Source organism: Homalodisca vitripennis, chromosome 2 (genome assembly GCF_021130785.1).
Source record: "Homalodisca vitripennis isolate AUS2020 chromosome 2, UT_GWSS_2.1, whole genome shotgun sequence".
In the NCBI taxonomy this organism is placed as follows: Eukaryota; Metazoa; Arthropoda; class Insecta; order Hemiptera; family Cicadellidae; genus Homalodisca; species Homalodisca vitripennis.
Window position 1 is genome coordinate 165500753 of NC_060208.1, and position 20143 is coordinate 165520895.

Sequence of the window (20143 nt, forward strand, 5' to 3'; positions counted from 1 at the left end):
AAAAAGCGTTTGGATGCGAAGGCTATTAGGCTATTAATATCTTTAAAGTGAGACACATCCCATTATTCTCCAATAAACATTAAACTGTTAAAGTGTTTGAAGTTTAACATTGTTCTTATAGAGCTAAAATAAAGATACCGTCAGTATAGTACTCTTAAAATGTAAAAACATTGTTAACCCATGGTAAAGAACAAATATTAATATTACAACACAAAAAGCTAACGCACGAATCCAGCACCAAATTCAAAAGAATCATAATATCAGTATACATCTCACAGGTACAACCGCAATAACATAACAACAGGTAATAAAGGCATGAAATTAATCGCATTCGAACATACGATTGTTATTACATAACTTTCAAGAACACGCCCCGAATTGAACAAAATCAATCCAAATGCCAGACATTCTACCGAATGATACCAAATAAACATCAACTTCGACACTTTTGGGTTCCTTCGAGATTTTTAAGGGATTTCAGTCAATTTTATTAAACAGAATAAGTTCAAAAAATATTGATTATGCATGAATTTGGACACTTTTTCACTGGTGTTCTCGCTTGTGTTTCCGCCAAAATACATTATAACGCGTTAAAAACGCGAAGAAATGAAATCAAATTCATTTTACCTGAATCTATAGCTTATTATGTCTTCCTTTCGAACTGACGAGTTTCTTATTATGGTTATTTTTAGAGAGTTCAGACATTATATCTACAAATACCGTGGCAAAAGGTGTACAGTGGATTGTAAAACCATAATATGGCATGTTATTGTAGAGCAATTATTTCAACAATAGCCTATTGGAATTAAACATTTATTGAATTTTCTTTTATTAGCTGTCGTCTACAAATTCACGATAAGAGTTTTTTTATTGCAAAAATGAAACTCAAGATCAATCGTTGCGGTTTGTTAGGATCGCACATTAAAGAAAAGAACACACTATACTGGTAACTTGTTCAAAATAGACTGAGGGGAAGCTCTAGACCTTTGACTACGTCACTCACGGCTCCTAGTCTACTTTTGTACGGTATCCGTCACCTATATTACATCTCCAGCGATTCTTCTAATCGTAGTTGTCCAGTATATGTTTGGCTCTTACCTCTGTGAGGAAATTATCACAAAATTGTTTGTAGGATAGCCAATGTTTAGCAATAACGTACACGACTACCCCTTGGATAGATGGACGATCTCGTCCCCCTCACAAGTAACCTGCCTCCACGACTACTGGTAACGGCAGACCTTCAATTCATTGTTCCACACTTGGAAAGATTGAACCTTTGTAAGACCACCGCCAGCATTCCTGGAATAGTCCTTGATTTCCAGACTGTTTATCCCGTCTTCCTGGAGAAACAAATCCTCATTTATAAAGCATAAATACTTCTAATGTATACTTTTCTTACTGCATTAACGTGGTGTCGGATGGATGTAGGTTATTATAATAAACTGGGTGATTAATTTATGCTACTAGATTTTCAGATAATTTTACTGTCCTCCTGTTTACATGCAAATAAAATTTAATAAGCAAGTGTATGTTTTTCTAGCTTTACCCTGCAAATCTCTGAAATGTGTTTATCTGTGACTGCAAAAATAAACTTACTTGAAGATATACAGCATAATAATAATATTAGTGCACACTTAACTTTGTTTCTGTTATCACTTTTTCACTAATAAACTATTCAGAAAACCGAATTTGTAGTCTATGTGATAAACTAGCGTAAATGTTTTCAATTAACTTAACATTCAGATTGTGCTCTATTACCTGTTATAATTATTGTATTGGTACTTTGATAATATCCGTAGGCCTTTAGAAATAGTTGTTCTTACCGGGGACTTAAACGCTACATTATTAGAAATAACAGACTTTATTTGACTTACTGTGAAAATTACGTCATCATGACTATCGGTTCTTGTTTTCTGCCTCCTAAAAGGAAGCGATGTCGGCAAGAAGGACGCCACTCTGTCCGTATCTTATAATTGTTATCAGGCTGTACAAGTAGGTTTAGATTAGGTAAGTATAAATATATTACTAGTTGTACCAAAGTTAAAGATAACCTTTACGAGCGCTCACGTGATCTGAACTAGAATATTGGTACTATTTGGAGGGATGTTTTTCTTTCTCCGCCAGAAGTACGGGGTGGCGCCAAGGGCGTCTACTGAAGCCCGCAGTAATCCAGAGCGGCGTCTGACCTTCTCCCACTAAATAGATCAATGTCTTCTCGTGTTATAGGTCTGATCACGGGACATGGTTTCCTGAGGAACCATCTTCACAGAGTCGGCATCTTTCAGGAGGATCCGCTCTGTAGAATGTGTGATGAGCAGGATGAAACTGCTGAGCACCTGCTCTTTGATTGTCCTTCAATAGCAAGGGAGCGGTATGCCATCTTTGGTAGTTTGGACATGAGTGGTGAAGTTGCTCAGGAGGACCTGATAGGTTTTTTTCCGAGGTTTATGGAACTGCTGAAATCATAGCCTGGTAAGCCTCATGGTGTGCTTCCGGGGTGTGCAAAAGGCCTTTGCGGCTTAAGTGCATGGCAATAGTCCGCTCCATAGAAGAAGAAGAATGGCCAGGGGAATTTCCGATCGGTATTTTCCTCCGACCACATTGGTACGCCACATTGGCTAAACGTGTTGTTAAAAAAAATTGCTTTGTATCTCGAACGGTTTTGGAGATATTGAGTGCATGCAGATCCCATGAGAATAAACTAATCATAGTTTAGCTGTCGCAAAATCTACCTACTTCCTCCGACTTCTTCCGATACATTTAAAATAACTAACTAATAATCTTCCTATTTTTGAAAACGTTTAGTGCTATTTTTTAATTGGAATTATAATGAATAAACACTATTTAATAGATATCTAATTGGTGTGCCATATGGTGGACCCTAGGCTGCCCCTGTGTCGTGAGGCATGCGGACCTGCCTGTCTTGCCACTAGTTAAAATAGTTGTCTAGGATACGTGGAACTGTCTGGGCCGGCGGGGCGATGATCCCCGACTGCAGTCACCAGACGACTTGATAATATGATGAATGAAAGATATAATTGTGCAAAAACTGGCAGGCCACTTCCTGCGACTGCCCCGGCCAGCACTGCACCAGTCGGGCGGGTTACTCTAGGATAGTGCACCGGTGATCATCGACATCTCGATTCACAGAACTGGATCGCGACCGGCTCCGAGAGCGTCAGAAAAAATGTCACCTGAAAAACTCCACTTCACCTGTCGCTTGAACTCGGGCTGTCTGTCGCCTCAGAAATCAGGTCGTTGACAGCACAGCGGTCGCAGAGCGGCCTCACTTACGCATCGTCTTGTCCTTCTGACGGCAATGAAGGTACTTCTAGGAACTATTCCTTACACGTTACACCGAATATCGCGGAATCGTTCTGAACAGTTACTTGAACTCGATTCCTCTTGTGTTAGGTTGTTGTATTTACCTCTACCGGACAAAAAGTCAAACTCCCTCAGAATGTTAAATGCTCTAATATTTTTGGCTCAAACAAATCGTGAAATTTAAGCATACCGATATCTTCAAGACTGAATAAACTAGCCTGGATTTCTGTATATCATTTGCATTGCATTTTGTTTCGCCCTTTTCAAAAAGGGGTTTGCAGTTAGTTTGTACAGTAAAATCATTAATCATGTTCGTTCAGGCTAAGTTTGATTTAATCGAATATATGACTTCATTTTCCAGCTAAAATACAAAACTAAATAAACACATTAGACATATACTTTGCATTTAAAAAAAAAATGTAATCCTTACAAAGACAAAGCTGAGTTATTGTCGCTTACAATCGTTCACTGATCCGAGTGAACGTATCGAATAACCGAATACATAACTCGAACGGGCTGAATGACCTCGGACTTGCTGATGATTCCATGCGATTTCTTTAGGTGTTAACCCAGTTTTTTCGGAGTTGGGGGCGTAAAACACGTATTCATTTCATTACCGTGGATTACGGTGAAGTGGTTCTTGCCCTGATGACACGCCACCGGCTGACAGGGCGTGAAATCAGCTGGCCTCTTTGCGACAAGAAGTGGTAAGTACTGTTATCCGCTTGATGACTGTGGGTTTACCGTCTCTGCTGTCCTCCCCTCCACCAACGTGATCTACTTGTCACACTCGTAGGCCGCAATTGCGTTCGTAATTCGATTGTGGTTGTATCGCAATAACAATTGTTTATGATTTATTGGAAAAAGTACGCTCACGATTGTACGCGAGAACATCCAGTGCTTGGAGGCCTGAACACGTGTTCCTTTTCAGCCCAGAGGCTTCAATAAAAATTAGTCATAATTCTATGACTGACACGTAGTCTATTAAATTAGGTTTACCTTTTTGCCATTACTTCTCTCTCCACCGAGTGTCATTAACAGTGGTTTTATTTTGCATCTTTGAGTTATAGTCTACGTTAGAATGCGTTACTAACTGACCGTTGCCAACTATATTCGTACTACTCTGTTTGTTTTCATGCAAATAATTCTTCCTAACTTACAAACTTAATCTGTTCTTTTTTTACTCAGGAATATAAAATGGTCTCGTTATCTTATATTGCTGGGTCAATCCTGATAATGAATAGGCTCAGTAGGCTGCCAAAATTCTCCTTTATCTGCCGGGGATGTAAAAATGTCTTTTACGTATGATGTTCTGTCTGTCCGCAGAACATCTCAACAATTAAATGATCTTCACATTTAATATTTTATCTGCAACCTCAATGAAGCCTGTTACGCGACACGTGGTGTGTCATACTTCTACCTTGTATTTCTGTAGAGTTTTAACATTCTTTAATAAACTATCTTGTACTCTACATCTAAGACATTCTGAAATGTACTAAACCATGCATCTGAGGAAAACATATTTTTACGGTAGTTAAATTTCAATATCGATTTTCAAAATATTTATAATAACTCAAAGCTATTACTTACTCAATCATGCTTACTCCACCTGATTATAGAAGTGTATTTATAATATAGTTAAATCAGTAAAATTTATTCTTATGTAGAATTTTATAATTTGTCTCTAATTTATGAATTATTTATAAACTGTATATTTGAAAAATAGCATGATTTCGAGTCCAAGTGAAGCAATATTGGAGATACCTAACGCATCTAGTGTTCCATATTCAGAAAGCTTTAGAAGAGGAAAGACTTTGACTTTAAGTACTCAGAGACTTGGCGATTTGAAATCAGTTGAACTTCTGAGATTAGGTTATATGGACATATAGATTATGTAGATACCTATGAGAAGGTTAGACGTTAATACTCATAATCAGGGCTTGTATACAAGATATGGTAAAACGAGATGGGTGTTCAGAGATAGGATTCTAGAGATCACTGACAAAGTGTGTCTATGGCACCAAAGGGCTTAGCATTCACATACTGAGGTCAGGAACAAAGAAGCTAAGAACACTAGGAGCCAGTTACAATCACACATTACTACTGTAATAAACGAGATAGCTCTTGGGTCTGAAGGGACTCTGAGCGTTTGAGAATATGCGCCTCAAAAGAAGAATAACAGCCCACAAGAGTGTGTCCTTGGAGATGGAACCACGGGTACTAGGTAGACCTTAGGCGACATCCTGCGAGGAATGAAGAACGGCTAAAAGATTAGATCACTTAAGACTCCACATTATATCTTTAACTATCTTATACCATCATTAACTGATACTAGTGAGAAGTTTATGCTTTAGTTTTGCTTTTTTGTACACAGAGAAACTCGAGAGTTAATATTTAATAAATAAGTAGACTTTATTGGTCCATTAGCTTACCTAATCTAACTTTAAACCAAACATTAAACGTAAGCGTAACAAGAACGTTACGTCATAAGGACTTTTCTATATTTTTATAATCACTGTAGAACTTGTGAACTGTAATTGTACGTAGGCCTTTACATTGGACAGAGTCTGAGAGCCATGAGGTATCGTCTATGTTGTGAAAACAGAAACTTCCACTTTGTGAAACAAAAATAACGTCAAAAATATTTTTTCGAAGTGATTTTAAATTAGAATCCAGATTTATAAGTCAGACGTAGCCTATGTCAATTTCAGTGAAGAAAGGAGTAAACAAATAACTATAAAAGATGATTAGATATTAGAAATGAAGTCGAACAAGTCTGTAGCAAATAAATTGAGTTACATAGACTATACTACCGGTTACCGGTTTTATTTTACCGGTTTCAGCATGGTAGAGGGTAAATAAACCAGTAGGAAATATGACTTCATGTTTTATTACAAAATCTCGTTGTTGAAAAATTTCTTAATCTTGTCCGATTGTATTATTCAAACAGATATTGTTAACTAGTTTGATATTTTATGTAGCCTATGTGCGTTCTTTTATTAAATAATTTTGGATGAGTTGATAAGATTATCTTTATTTACAACTTGCACAATATGGTCCAATTACCAGTTAAGAGATAATCTTGTCAACTGTTAATATTTTCAAATTCCTTATGTATTGTAACTGTGAGAAGGAATAGCATTTGTCACTTAACATTTAAAATTGTAATAAGTAAAAGATTTATCCAAATATAGGCTATCCGCCTTATTAGTGAATTTATTTGTTTTCGCCAATTGCTTCTGTAAGGATAGGTGATTCTCAAAACGTTTAAAAAAGTCGCAATTTAAAATTGTATTAGTGAATAATATGTTGGATAGACGATTTTAGAAGTGAAATAAATCAGTAGCTTGATGACAAATCGTCACCAACAACAGACCGAATTGATTTGACAAAGTTCGAGTAAGGCCCCCTGCAGTGGCAGTAGCTACAAATATTCCACATCGGTGCCAATCCTTCATGTCTTACAACAATAGACACCTCGCTCGCAGACACAGTGGCGGTGGGTGGGGGCAGGGTGGGGAGCGCCCCGCCCCTCGACCAATGGGAGCCTGTAGAGGGGGGAGGGGAGGGCGCCCCAGGGAGGCCCCTGACTCCCAATGTGCCGGTCAGTCAGTAGCGCTTGGCGCATCGCGGGTGCTGCCGCTTCTACCCGCGAGTATGAGAGTTATGTTGTTCAAGGGAAACAGTAGCCGCCTAGAACTGCTCATCGAAAAGATCCAGGCGAACAAGGAAAACCAGGAACTCGGTGACCAACACATTCAAGGTAGGCTAACGTGTACTCTGGTTATTTCTCTTTATTATTTCGTGTTAAAAATAATTTTCTCTGTTACAAGTATTGTGATATAACTTCAACAGTGCAACATTTTCGGCTAATTTTCATTGCTTCTTTGTAAATAAATCTTCACCAATATAAAAGAAACTTAAATAATTAAAAAATATTTACATGTTTAATGTGTGTATACGGCGATATTAGGTGTTTAAATCGAAAATTATGCTTAGATTCATAATACGTTTATGTACATAAAATATGAATGTGTTCTGCATCCACATTAATATACTACGTTGAACTTGATCTCCAGCTATATGTAGTAAATATGAAAAAGTACTTTACATTTTGGAGTAGTATCAGTACACTATAACCAGATAGATCGCCGGCTAACATTCACAATCCAATGTTTATTTTGAAACGACAGTTTGTTTCAGGTAACACTAGTAATTGAATGGGTGTTGACAAATCAATTGTTTACTAATTTACATTAGTTTAGTTGTAAAAAAATCTATGGTGCCAGAAAACGTATTATATAAGTTCATTATAATAGATCTTTTAAACCCAAAGTGATTAGTTTTTGTCTATTTCCTAGAAAATTATATCCGAGAACTAAATTTTTGTCATGTCAATTTAACTGTAAATTGTACAAAATGGTCTTATACATAATATAAGGATTGAATTAAAACTATTTAGTCTACATCTTCTCTTTTCCCATGAAAAATGTTTGTAACCTAATAGTTGGACCTCATTTTTATTTGCACGCATTCAGTAATAATATTTTTGTATAACACCTAATCGGGTTTTCGTTTACTTTCGGGGCACATTATGATTCAGTAAGCATTTGTAACACATTTACAAAGTGTTGAGCCGATTTATAAAAATTACAAGTTATTATATTTGATTCTGGTTCTTATGTTATTAATAGACTATTTAAACACGATTATCAGTGGACATGTATAACCCTGTTGAATGAATATTCGTTATTTGCATTAGATATAACATAAAGTGCTTTCGTGACTAATTAAGTGAGGAATATAATACAATATCTACAGTATATTATAACACACATTCGCGTGCACACTATGCTACATATCCGGCTGTAATAGCGATGCTGTACTACGTATGCTTAAAATTTGTGTGATCCTAACTCCTTTTACACAGGCTGGTAAGGTTGTCAAAGCCCAAAGTCCTCACCTACCTTGGCTCGTGTGTACTGTTACACTATGCTACATATCCGGCTGTAATAGCGATGCTGTGCTACCTATGCTTAAAATTTGTGTGATCCTAACTCCTTTTACACAGGCTGGTAAGGTTGTCAAAGTCCTCACCTACCTTGGCTCGTGTGTACGGTTACACTATGCTACATATCCGGCTGTAATAGCGATGCTGTACTACGTATGCTTAAAATTTGTGTGATCCTAACTCCTTTTACACAGGCTGGTAAGGTTGTCAAAGTCCTCACCTACCTTGGCTCGTGTGTACGGTTACACTATGCTACATATCCGGCTGTAATAGCGATGCTGTACTACGTATGCTTAAAATTTGTGTGATCCTAACTCCTTTTACACAGGCTGGTAAGGTTGTCAAAGTCCTCACCTACCTTGGCTCGTGTGTACGGTTACACTATGCTACATATCCGGCTGTAATAGCGATGCTGTGCTACCTATGCTTAAAATTTGTGTGATCCTAACTCCTTTTACACAGGCTGGTAAGGTTGTCAAAGCCCAAAGTCCTCACCTACCTTGGCTCGTGTGTACGGTTACACTATGCTACATATCCGGCTGTAATAGCGATGCTGTACTACCTATGCTTAAAATTTGTGTGATCCTAACTCCTTTTACACAGGCTGGTAAGGTTGTCAAAGTCCTCACCTACCTTGGCTCGTGTGTACGGTTACACTATGCTACATATCCGGCTGTAATAGCGATGCTGTGCTACCTATGCTTAAAATTTGTGTGATCCTAACTCCTTTTACACAGGCTGGTAAGGTTGTCAAAGTCCTCACCTACCTTGGCTCGTGTGTACGGTTACACTATGCTACATATCCGGCTGTAATAGCGATGCTGTGCTACCTATGCTTAAAATTTGTGTGATCCTAACTCCTTTTACACAGGCTGGTAAGGTTGTCAAAGTCCTCACCTACCTTGGCTCGTGTGTACGGTTACACTATGCTACATATCCGGCTGTAATAGCGATGCTGTGCTACCTATGCTTAAAATTTGTGTGATCCTAACTCCTTTTACACAGGCTGGTAAGGTTGTCAAAGTCCTCACCTACCTTGGCTCGTGTGTACGGTTACACTATGCTACATATCCGGCTGTAATAGCGATGCTGTGCTACCTATGCTTAAAATTTGTGTGATCCTAACTCCTTTTACACAGGCTGGTAAGGTTGTCAAAGTCCAAAGTCCTCACCTACCTTGGCTCGTGTGTACTGTTACACTATGCTACATATCCGGCTGTAATAGCGATGCTGTACTACCTATGCTTAAAATTTGTGTGATCCTAACTCCTTTTACACAGGCTGGTAAGGTTGTCAAAGCCCAAAGTCCTCACCTACCTTGGCTCGTGTGTACTGTTACACTATGCTACATATCCGGCTGTAATAGCGATGCTGTACTACCTATGCTTAAAATTTGTGTGATCCTAACTCCTTTTACACAGGCTGGTAAGGTTGTCAAAGTCCTCACCTACCTTGGCTCGTGTGTACGGTTACACTATGCTACATATCCGGCTGTAATAGCGATGCTGTGCTACCTATGCTTAAAATTTGTGTGATCCTAACTCCTTTTACACAGGCTGGTAAGGTTGTCAAAGTCCAAAGTCCTCACCTACCTTGGCTCGTGTGTACGGTTACACTATGCTACATATCCGGCTGTAATAGCGATGCTGTACTACGTATGCTTAAAATTTGTGTGATCCTAACTCCTTTTACACAGGCTGGTAAGGTTGTCAAAGCCCAAAGTCCTCACCTACCTTGGCTCGTGTGTACGGTTACACTATGCTACATATCCGGCTGTAATAGCGATGCTGTGCTACCTATGCTTAAAATTTGTGTGATCCTAACTCCTTTTACACAGGCTGGTAAGGTTGTCAAAGCCCAAAGTCCTCACCTACCTTGGCTCGTGTGTACGGTTACACTATGCTACATATCCGGCTGTAATAGCGATGCTGTACTACGTATGCTTAAAATTTGTGTGATCCTAACTCCTTTTACACAGGCTGGTAAGGTTGTCAAAGTCCTCACCTACCTTGGCTCGTGTGTACGGTTACACTATGCTACATATCCGGCTGTAATAGCGATGCTGTGCTACCTATGCTTAAAATTTGTGTGATCCTAACTCCTTTTACACAGGCTGGTAAGGTTGTCAAATGTCCTCACCTACCTTGGCTCGTGTGTACGGTTACACTATGCTACATATCCGGCTGTAATAGCGATGCTGTACTACGTATGCTTAAAATTTGTGTGATCCTAACTCCTTTTACACAGGCTGGTAAGGTTGTCAAAGTCCTCACCTATCTTGGCTTGTGTGTACGGTTATACTAATCTACATATCCGGCTGTAATAGCGATTCTGTGCTACCTATGCTTAAAATGTGTGGATCCTAACTCCTTTTACACAGGCTGGTATGGTTGTCAAAGTCCTCACCTATCTTGGCTTGTGTGTACGGTTATACTAATCTACATATCCGGCTGTAATAGCGATTCTGTGCTACCTATGCTTAAAATGTGTGGATCCTAACTCCTTTTACACAGGCTGGTAAGGTTGTCAAAGTCCAAAGTCCTCACCTACCTTGGCTCGTGTGTACGGTTACACTAATCTACATATCCGGCTGTAATAGCGATGCTGTACTTCCTATGCTTAAAATGTGTGTGATCCTAAACTCGTTTTACACAGGCTGGTAAGGTTGTCAAAGTCCAAAGTCCTCACCTACCTTGGCTCGTGTGTACGGTTACACTAATCTACATATCCGGCTGTAATAACGATGCTGTACTACCTAAGCTAAAAATGTGTGTGATTCTAACTCGTTTTACACAGGCTGGTAAGTTTGTCAAAGTCCTCTAACATGGCTCGTATGTGCGGCTACACTATGCTACATATCCGGCTGTAATAGCGATGCTGTACTTCTTATGATGAAGCTATGTGCCGTAGTGATCCTAAACCGTTTTACACAGGCTAGTTAGGTCCTTCCCTATCTCGGCTTGCGTATTTACCGACCTTGCTCCTACAAAGACCTGTAACCTAACGAATGAGCAGAGTGAAGCCTAAAAGGAGTGACACCAACGACTCTTTCTTTTATCTAACGATATAAGAAAATCTCGCATTTTCCGTAACATAATATATTTGGTTTGTGAATGTGGTTTGATTTAAATGTAATAAAAAACTTACCCCGTTTCATTGTAGACTGTTATAAAAATATTTAATCATTTTCTCCTAGTTATAAGGCTTTAAAATACATAGATTCAGTTTATCCGCACTAAATGACACACCCTCGATCACATATATCACGAAATTTGATGATAAAATTTATATTTTTAATTTGTTTTAGCGTAATTAATTGAGAGATAGTTACACACTATGGAACTAACATTGGCGCTCGTTATAATTCCAAGGTGTTACAAAAGTAATTAAATAATTATGATTGAAAACTGACATTTTAGTGTTTTAATTATCCAAATTACTGTTAAAGCAGAAACCCAATTAATATTATTAGCATTTAAATTTACTGTGCGTCGAACTCGTTAATGCCGAAGGCTAAAATCGCAAACAAGCGAAGCGAGCCCGACACGGAGCAGGAAGGTGTAGCTCCTGTAGTTACCATGACCTTCAAAGTTATGAGCCAATATACAAATTGAAAGTAAATTTTTATTCCTTTATAAATAAATTATAAATTTAAAGTTGTATTTGTACAGTACATAGAATTTGGATAAATGTACACTTTATCGTGCCATTCGGATATTAGGTAATGAGGTAACAGAGTAATAAAGTAATATTTTACAATCAGATATCAAACTCGTACAAAAATGTCTGATAAAATTAAGAGGAACGAGTACATACGATAGGTAAGTCTGTAAACCGGTTTCATATCAATCTACTGTAGATGTCAATAGTGACAAAACAAAGAGATTATCGCTGAACACGATGTGATAAATGGCAGTTGTGGTATTCTGCGAGATAAACAGACTGTTATCTCAGGAATTCCTTGGATGTTATACAGATAAGGCCTGCCTATGTTGTCATTGTTAAACTGCTGCGAATGCTTGCGAGGCAACGGTAGACGTCACCAATCAACTGTAAACCCGTCATTTACTTTGCGGCTTGTAACTTCATCATTAATATTTGTCTCAACAAATTCTGTTTAGCTTTATAAAATAAAAAATAAATTGAAATACAGCATATTGATTTGAAAATAGTTGTATATCGGTTTTTAGTTTATTCCTATGTCTTAAATTATCTAACTATTTAAGTTAACAATCATTCTGTCAAATTCTCTATGGAATGAAAAATTATGACACAAATTATGCGCAGTTGGATCGAAATAGCTCAATATGTTAATTTATGTTGTGAGATATACCTTACTGTCAACTGTCAACGTACTCTTAATATTTCTTCTCGTAGAGCTGTTGACCCATTAACTCGATTAATCAAATAGCGTGCATATCTCTTAATGATTTCTTACTTTTTAACGAGTAGACATATTAAGTGATAGTTTATTTCACGCTTAAATATAAATAAAATTGACAAACTAACGAATACACCGTTAATCCGCGTAGATGGAGTTTCTAGCTGCAAACAAAAAAATATATATGCATTCGCTAATAAATGTTCAGTGAAATAAAACTATAAAAATTACCGTATATAACGAAACGTGCTCTTTGTTAATTGCGTGAAAAGTGTGTGTGGTTTGATTGTAACCACATATTCAGACTACAAGAACTGTTTCCACCAGTGAAAATTGCATTTTTCTTTCCAATACAGAAAATACTTTCATGTAAATTTTTATTAATGGAATTGTTTTTAAGTCCTATTAGTCCTGGAATACTGGCCCATGGAGTATAAATTTATATAAAAGAAGTCAGTAAACGGGCGTACCTATATACTGTAGATTGGTCTAAAGTTATCTAAATAATCTTTTGCTTTAAGTGTATATTTTATACTGTCACAAACTTCTTTATGGGACATTTTATAACTTCGACTGGTTCATAAGAAACAACTTTTTCTTTATAACAACTTTCAATGTGTATTATTTTGAAATATAGGTAATATAATGATAACCTAAATGATTAACTAAAGCGTATGTTTAATTTGCTAACTACAACTACAATTTATGATACTTTTATAAATATTACAGATAACCGGCAAACGAATTGATACATATCTTTCTATTTTCTCAAACATTTGACATATCGTTTAAGTCTAGATTGTTCTTAATTATTTCTAATAAATTGGAATATAACATTGTTTTGAATTAAATATAAGTGTAGACGCCGAAGGTAATGTGTTCATCATTTTATTGTCACAAGACAAAATTTCAAGACAAATATTGTCTCTTTAGATGCGTGGTCAATAATTGAAACAATGAAAATTGTCTTGTAAAGCCCTTGCTTAAAAGTTTTCCAGACTTGATTTATACAAATATCACTAACTAACTGATAAACTGTTTTCTACATAACTTAGCCTAAACATTTTTTGAACATTTATTTCTTAATTTAAGGTAACATTTTTATTTTTTTGTAGCGTTTTTTCTCGTACAAATCTTTATCTTACTCTCGTTTATATAAATAAACAATATCCTATGCCCATAGTGCTTGTGGATTTGGAATACATCGGTTGCTAAATCATTGTTGCCAGTACGCCTTACGCGTACAGTACTACCAACTGTCAGTCAGCATTACAAGTCTGTTGGTGAGATTATAGCACCGCAATCGCAATATGTTGACATTAATTAAAACAACGCCCGCACATTCTCGGCTGGTGCAGTCTGGGACACATCCTGTGTGACTTGCGCATGCTCACTCAGACACATTAATTACTCTATGCACTTCTTGCCTGCTACATATCAATTTCGGCCGAGTGTGATCGGCTCCCCTTCCGTGAAACAGTTGAAAAACTCATTCCCATAGCTTTCCCGCCAACTCCTGTTTTTGCTCAGCTCAGAATACATCAGCTACCTCCGATTGGTTGCTTCGTATTCTTTTTTGGCGATGAATGATTTTAAATGTATCAGGGATACGTTCATTTACCATCACTGAGAATTAAGATTGTTTGACGTTTCAAGAATGTATAGGCTACCTGATCCCTTCTTTAAGTGCTAAATCTTAAACCATTTAACTTTCATGCCTAAAATAACGTGTTAACACATTAAAGGAAGAATAGATAATATTATAGATATTATTAACAATATTTTATAAAAATAAAAAAATAATTAAGTACTTATGATCCTGCTTGTTCGACATGAATCGGCCTTCATATTTATTTCTATTGAAATAACCATATTGTAAAAGTGTGTTTGATTAAAATAATTTATGATATTTACACGAAAATTTAAAAAAAAAAAACTTAGTGACATTCATTCTCTCAGTGACATATCCCTTTTTTCATGTACTTATTACATATAATTTATTAAAATTGTCATAGTTTATTTTAACCTTCCAAATGCTTAGTTTATTATCAATTTGTTGCAAAGTCTGCGGCCTTAAAACTAAGAATACCATATATACATAACTAAGAATAAATAAATAAATGTGTATATATATATATATATATATTATACAAATATATATATATATACTATATATATATATGTATATATATATGTGTATGTATATATATATATATATGTATATATATATAATATATATGTATATGTATATATATATATATATATATATATATATATATATATATATATATTGCAGTGTGAGAACGGGTTTTCTGGTCTAACACAAAATTTGTAATCTAGATTTGCCGTATTCTTCATAGTACCAAACAATCCCAAATTATTGCTGTATCCATTAGTTAGGCAGTTAAAGTAATCATACATGAATGGATCTGAATGTGAAGGATTTATTTACCACCTAAGCTACGTTTCGTGTGAACGGATTTATTGAAATACATACATTTACTCCTTACTCATTTCATTCAGCCTGAAACTAAAAACCAGTTATAGTCTCAACATAATATTTTAAGAAATTTCACAGAACGTTGGATAAGAAAATAAAAAGTATATGGTCCTATGATGTCCTTTAGGTAAATTATTAAACACTTTTAAAAATTAAAAATTTGTTTTTGTTACCGCCAACCATCAAATAAGTAAATAATAAACCTGGTATTTTACATTCTTAAGGTCCAATTTTATATACATAATATTCCTGGTATTGAATGTCCTTGAGTACAAACGATTTATGAAAAATGCTTTATTTTAGTTTCAAATTATTCACACACTACGGACTTTCTAAAGAAATTTCTTCATAAAAAAATCAATATTATTTCATTCAGTAGAAAGATAAATGTTTAAAGATAGAATTTTTAGCTATTTAGGAATTTCATAAAGGTATCGCATTAAAATCTCAGGTAGATATAATTTTTCAATTTATATCGTAACATTTTCAATACATCAGTCTGTATTCCACTAAATCCACTATTCCAAAAACTACAAAAGACTTTCGTATTATAACTAGCAAGTAAACAAATAATAAACGTATTCTTTATATTAGTTTCTTTATTTGTTTGTACGATGACAAATTTATATACATAGGCCCAGTTTCGAGATTTTTACAGCGGTTAGCAAGCATAAAAAAATACAAATAACAAAGTAAACCGTGTTAACCCTGTTTAAGTATCTCTAACTGTTTCTTTTTACTGGTAAACCTGTCACGCCACAGACACCTCGCGTCTCTCATGGAACCTCGTCTTGATTCGCCGAATCCGCGGTTTTTGTGACAATGATCTGTCCACCAATGGCAAGACAGCACCGTTAACAATCAGCTGGCGCGACTGACAATCTGCGGACAGCAACTGTCGATTGTCACACCTTCGCCATCTTGTCCTCGGTTTGACAGACTTTTTACCCGAGTTGTCCGTCCGTCTGTAAGCCATCCGCAGCTCTGACCGTCCGCCCGTTTATGACTTCTTCAGAAAGTCTTACTTTTCCAACATATTCGTTGCAGTGTTATCACATAGTGCGTTTTTAATTTGCCACTAAGTTTGCTCCAGAACATTTAAAATTGTATCATTGCCAGATCGACAGAATGACATTCACGTCTATGTTAACCTGAAATAGTTTTGATTGGTTCTAGTTTTGAGTCTAGGTGTTTGTATTGCTGTACACTGCTGAAAAGGTTTCGCACCACCATCAGGGGAAGCTAGATTACCTCTGGTCTCGTCTAAAAACACAACCTTCATCAAATTGTTCATGTTCAAATTGGCTTGGTTTTGAGCAATTCATAGTGTGGCCTCCCGAAGACGTGTAGTGAGGAGAGGACTTGCGACAGGTCATCTGCTGCTCAAATCACCTTCTCCAAGATGTCTGCGAACTGATGGAATGTACTCGTAACGTACCTCCCTGAGTACTGGTACTCGTTCTCTTGCGTAGATAATTGACAATAAGATATGGATCATCTGTCTAGTCTGTCCTTGGACTGCCCTGAACTGGACTTCTGCTGTCATGTCCAGTTTCTATAAATCGCCTTATAACTCTCCCAACGTGTAAGAATGATGTATTTATTGTACAACTTATTGATTTCAATCTCTAATAGAATGTTTACAATTCAAGATTGCTCTCAAGGATAAAAAAATAAGATATGATGACAAATGCAAGAATGACATTGCTTTGGAATTTGGACTGCAGAGCTGATAAGAAACAGAACAGATGATAAGGAAGAAGTGCTTACCAGAAGTAGATTAGCTTGCTTTAGAGGATTTTTGTGTGTGTATTAGCCATTATAATAGCTCCTGCATAGTCGTAATTGTTAATTATTTGGGCGATGTGAAACCTTTGACCAGCAATGTGTATACGTTGGATTGCCTCCCGGTTTCACCTCTTACTTACATATTTTATCACTTTGTTCAATTGTCTCTTTAATTGCTTCTTCGGTGTATGAGTAAATTTACATTCCTGATTATTATACGTAGCTTTCAAAATAAATCGAGGTTACTGTTCAGTGATGTAGTGTTAGCAGGGTGTAAAGTACTATGTGGGCTGAATACACTCATATTAACTACACCGTATTCCTGTTACACTAATAATATTCACCCATCGTCTAACACACACTGATCAGGGCAGAGTCAAGTTGGAAGAATTGCAAATGTAGGAGCAATTCATTAGAAATCTACGAGCGACTCAGCGGTATTGATACCGCGGGTGCCGTTCAACTTGTTCGACACCGGTCACTACCTTATACGCCGCCGCAGCGCCGCGCCTTGGGTTACAGATCATACCGCCAAGAGTTGACGGTACCATGTCGGGAACATTCACTTTCTCTCTCCCTCTCAGTCCATCACACACAGCCTTGTAGCAGCTATCTAGGGCGTTCTAGGCCTGTACAACCATGTACATTTCAGCAACCGAACTGTAATACAAATACAATAGGTACTTGTACTTCATCAGTGATAGCGTAACCTAAACGGGATTCACCAAAAGAATCCGTTTTTGTGAGTGATAGTCAGTGGTACTCAGTGTGTGAAAATCGCACCTTACCAAATAATTGTATATGCAATGCGTATTTTATTTACTTTTACACAAATTTAATAATACTATCGTTAATTAAAAATCAAAAAGGAACTAAAAGCTTTGAAAGCAGTCGCCACTCGGAGCGACCACCCGCTCTGCCGCCTCGCTCACACTGTGTAGCGCCTGCAATGTGAAAGTGGCAATTCAGCTACAAATACATATTGTAGCTCTCCCTTGTAAGGCGCTAATTCCTCTAAGGCTTTTTATGTGAGTGAGTCCTATATTTGGCGATTCTTAGCAGCACTCAAGTAAATTTATTATTTAAATAAAAAAAAATACTTTATTTGACAAAATATGCTACTATTTAAAAAATAACATGAATTAAGATTAGATTTTGCTTAATAATAATAATATAATAATAATAGTATTATATTATATATACATATATTATATAAAATATTCATTAATATATACTAAAAATGCTCTCAATACTGAAAATGTTTGTGGACTTCGAAAATATTGTATTTTTTGTGTCCTCAGTGAAGGTGTGTTAAACTGTTATTATTATAATCTTTGTATTAAAAAAATTAATCAACCGATAACCTACTGTATCACAACACCCGTACTGTTGGATTGTTACTAATTTCATTTTTATGTTTGTAAATGGTAGTAAATATCAACAAAATTCTTATTTTCTATAATTTTAAATATCAGTACTTAAAATAAAAGCCTAGCACTATTCTTTAAATATTTAGTTCTGGTTAGAAAAGGAACCAAAAAGAGTGGATTGTTATTATACTCTACTTTAATACCTTTGATATCAAAGTGATAACGTGAGTGCCTTACAGTTTTCCTAGCCACTGGGTTATTATTGCTTGCTCTTCTCCAGAAGAATAATAATGGGTTACTATTCTTGTTCATATTACGTTGTAACAAAGGTTCACTGGTTCTACATATTATACGTAACGAACACACGTTCACCCACGATACAATTGTACGAAGGGTAACGTCTACCACGATTAGGGGCGCTGTGACTTGTAAGCATACATTTTCTTGCCGAGTGAGTCTGATACATAAGACGGATCAGTGGCTGATGTACCGCCTAATATCGGGAGACGACGCGGTGTCGAGGGAGACGTTAGCGCCTTGACGCCCGCATCAGTCTCCATCTGCCTGACAGTGTGGGCTGGCACACTCGTCACGGCGTCGCGGCACTCGGTACCGTCATCTGGTATCTGGCGTCTGGCACTTGACACGTACATGCCGTGCTGTGCTGTGTGATTGTTCACTGTACATTAAAAAATATACGGATAATACAGAGGCAGTTGAACGAGCAATTTAGCTTAAATCCTTGAACATATTGGCCAAGAAGGCCCATTCTCGCCACTTTTGAATATGTGGTTCTATAACATAGCAATTAAATGAAACTACAACCACCCTTCCACACCGAAATCATTTTTAATATACTGGGATGTCAGCCAGTGTTCTGCGAGGTGAGGATTAAGACTGAGACAGATCATTTGATGTGTATGACGTCATTCTTATAGCACACCTACATAGATGTCGAAAAATATTAAATTATGGATACTGCAATGGATAATTGTAATTGCAATATATCAATTTAAACTTAATCTTCTGTAAACAATTAATGGTGGACAACGTAGCGGCCAAAGTGGTTTTTAGCTCATATTTAAAATTAAAAGCAAAGTCAAATTTAAACGTATAATGTAAAGTTTTCATACTGCTTATAACCTCTGTGTGACTTACATTGAGTTTGTGTTCATATACGGTGGATTACCGCAGCCGAGGGAAGTGTAAACGTTGCGTATGGAAATGTCGTACATAGGTGCGTGGAAAATTGTAATATTTAGAACTTGAGCCGTAAAAATTAGCACTAACTTAATGAAAGCACGAGTTAAAAAATGGAAAACACCAAAATTGTTTTGAAGTTCAATGGGTAAACATCTGGTCTGAAAGTAGCCTAATCAATTTAAGGAGTCTAGTACATTTCAGTCGATGGTTTTGGAAGTTGCTGCAATTTTTTATAATTAACAACCCACGTAACACCGGAATCAAAGTTTAACTACACATACAAGTTAATAAATAGCAACTAAACTACTTGTCACTTAGGGAGACTTGATAACACTGGAGAGGGTTAAACTTATAGAGAATAATTCTGCAGGGAATTTAAACGATTTAAAATTCCACCATGAAAATCCAATTAGTAAACACTTCAAGTATAACGCTGTATTTTGGAAGATTTGCTCTTTGAAAATAAGCCAACTGAATGTGAAAAAAGATTTTTCTTAACTAACAAATAAAAATGAAGATATAAGAATATAATTCACTTTTCATCATTAAGTGTAAGATTATTAATT

General features: G+C 36.5%; 1 protein-coding gene across 2 annotated transcripts in view; it reads left to right on the forward strand.

Annotated features, from left to right (window-relative positions):
* Positions 1 to 20143, forward strand: part of LOC124354991 (zinc finger protein 423) — a 336258-nt gene that overhangs the window by 275652 nt on the left and 40463 nt on the right. Inside the window, exon 1 of one of the 2 annotated variants that reach the window (XM_046805844.1) lies at positions 6916 to 7087. The exons of the other annotated variant lie outside the window; for it this stretch is intronic. Coding sequence (XP_046661800.1) covers positions 6982 to 7087 — 106 coding nt within the window. The 5' untranslated portion in view covers positions 6916 to 6981. Of the gene's footprint in view, positions 1 to 6915; positions 7088 to 20143 lie in introns of those variants that run through there. 2 annotated transcript variants of the gene reach the window in all.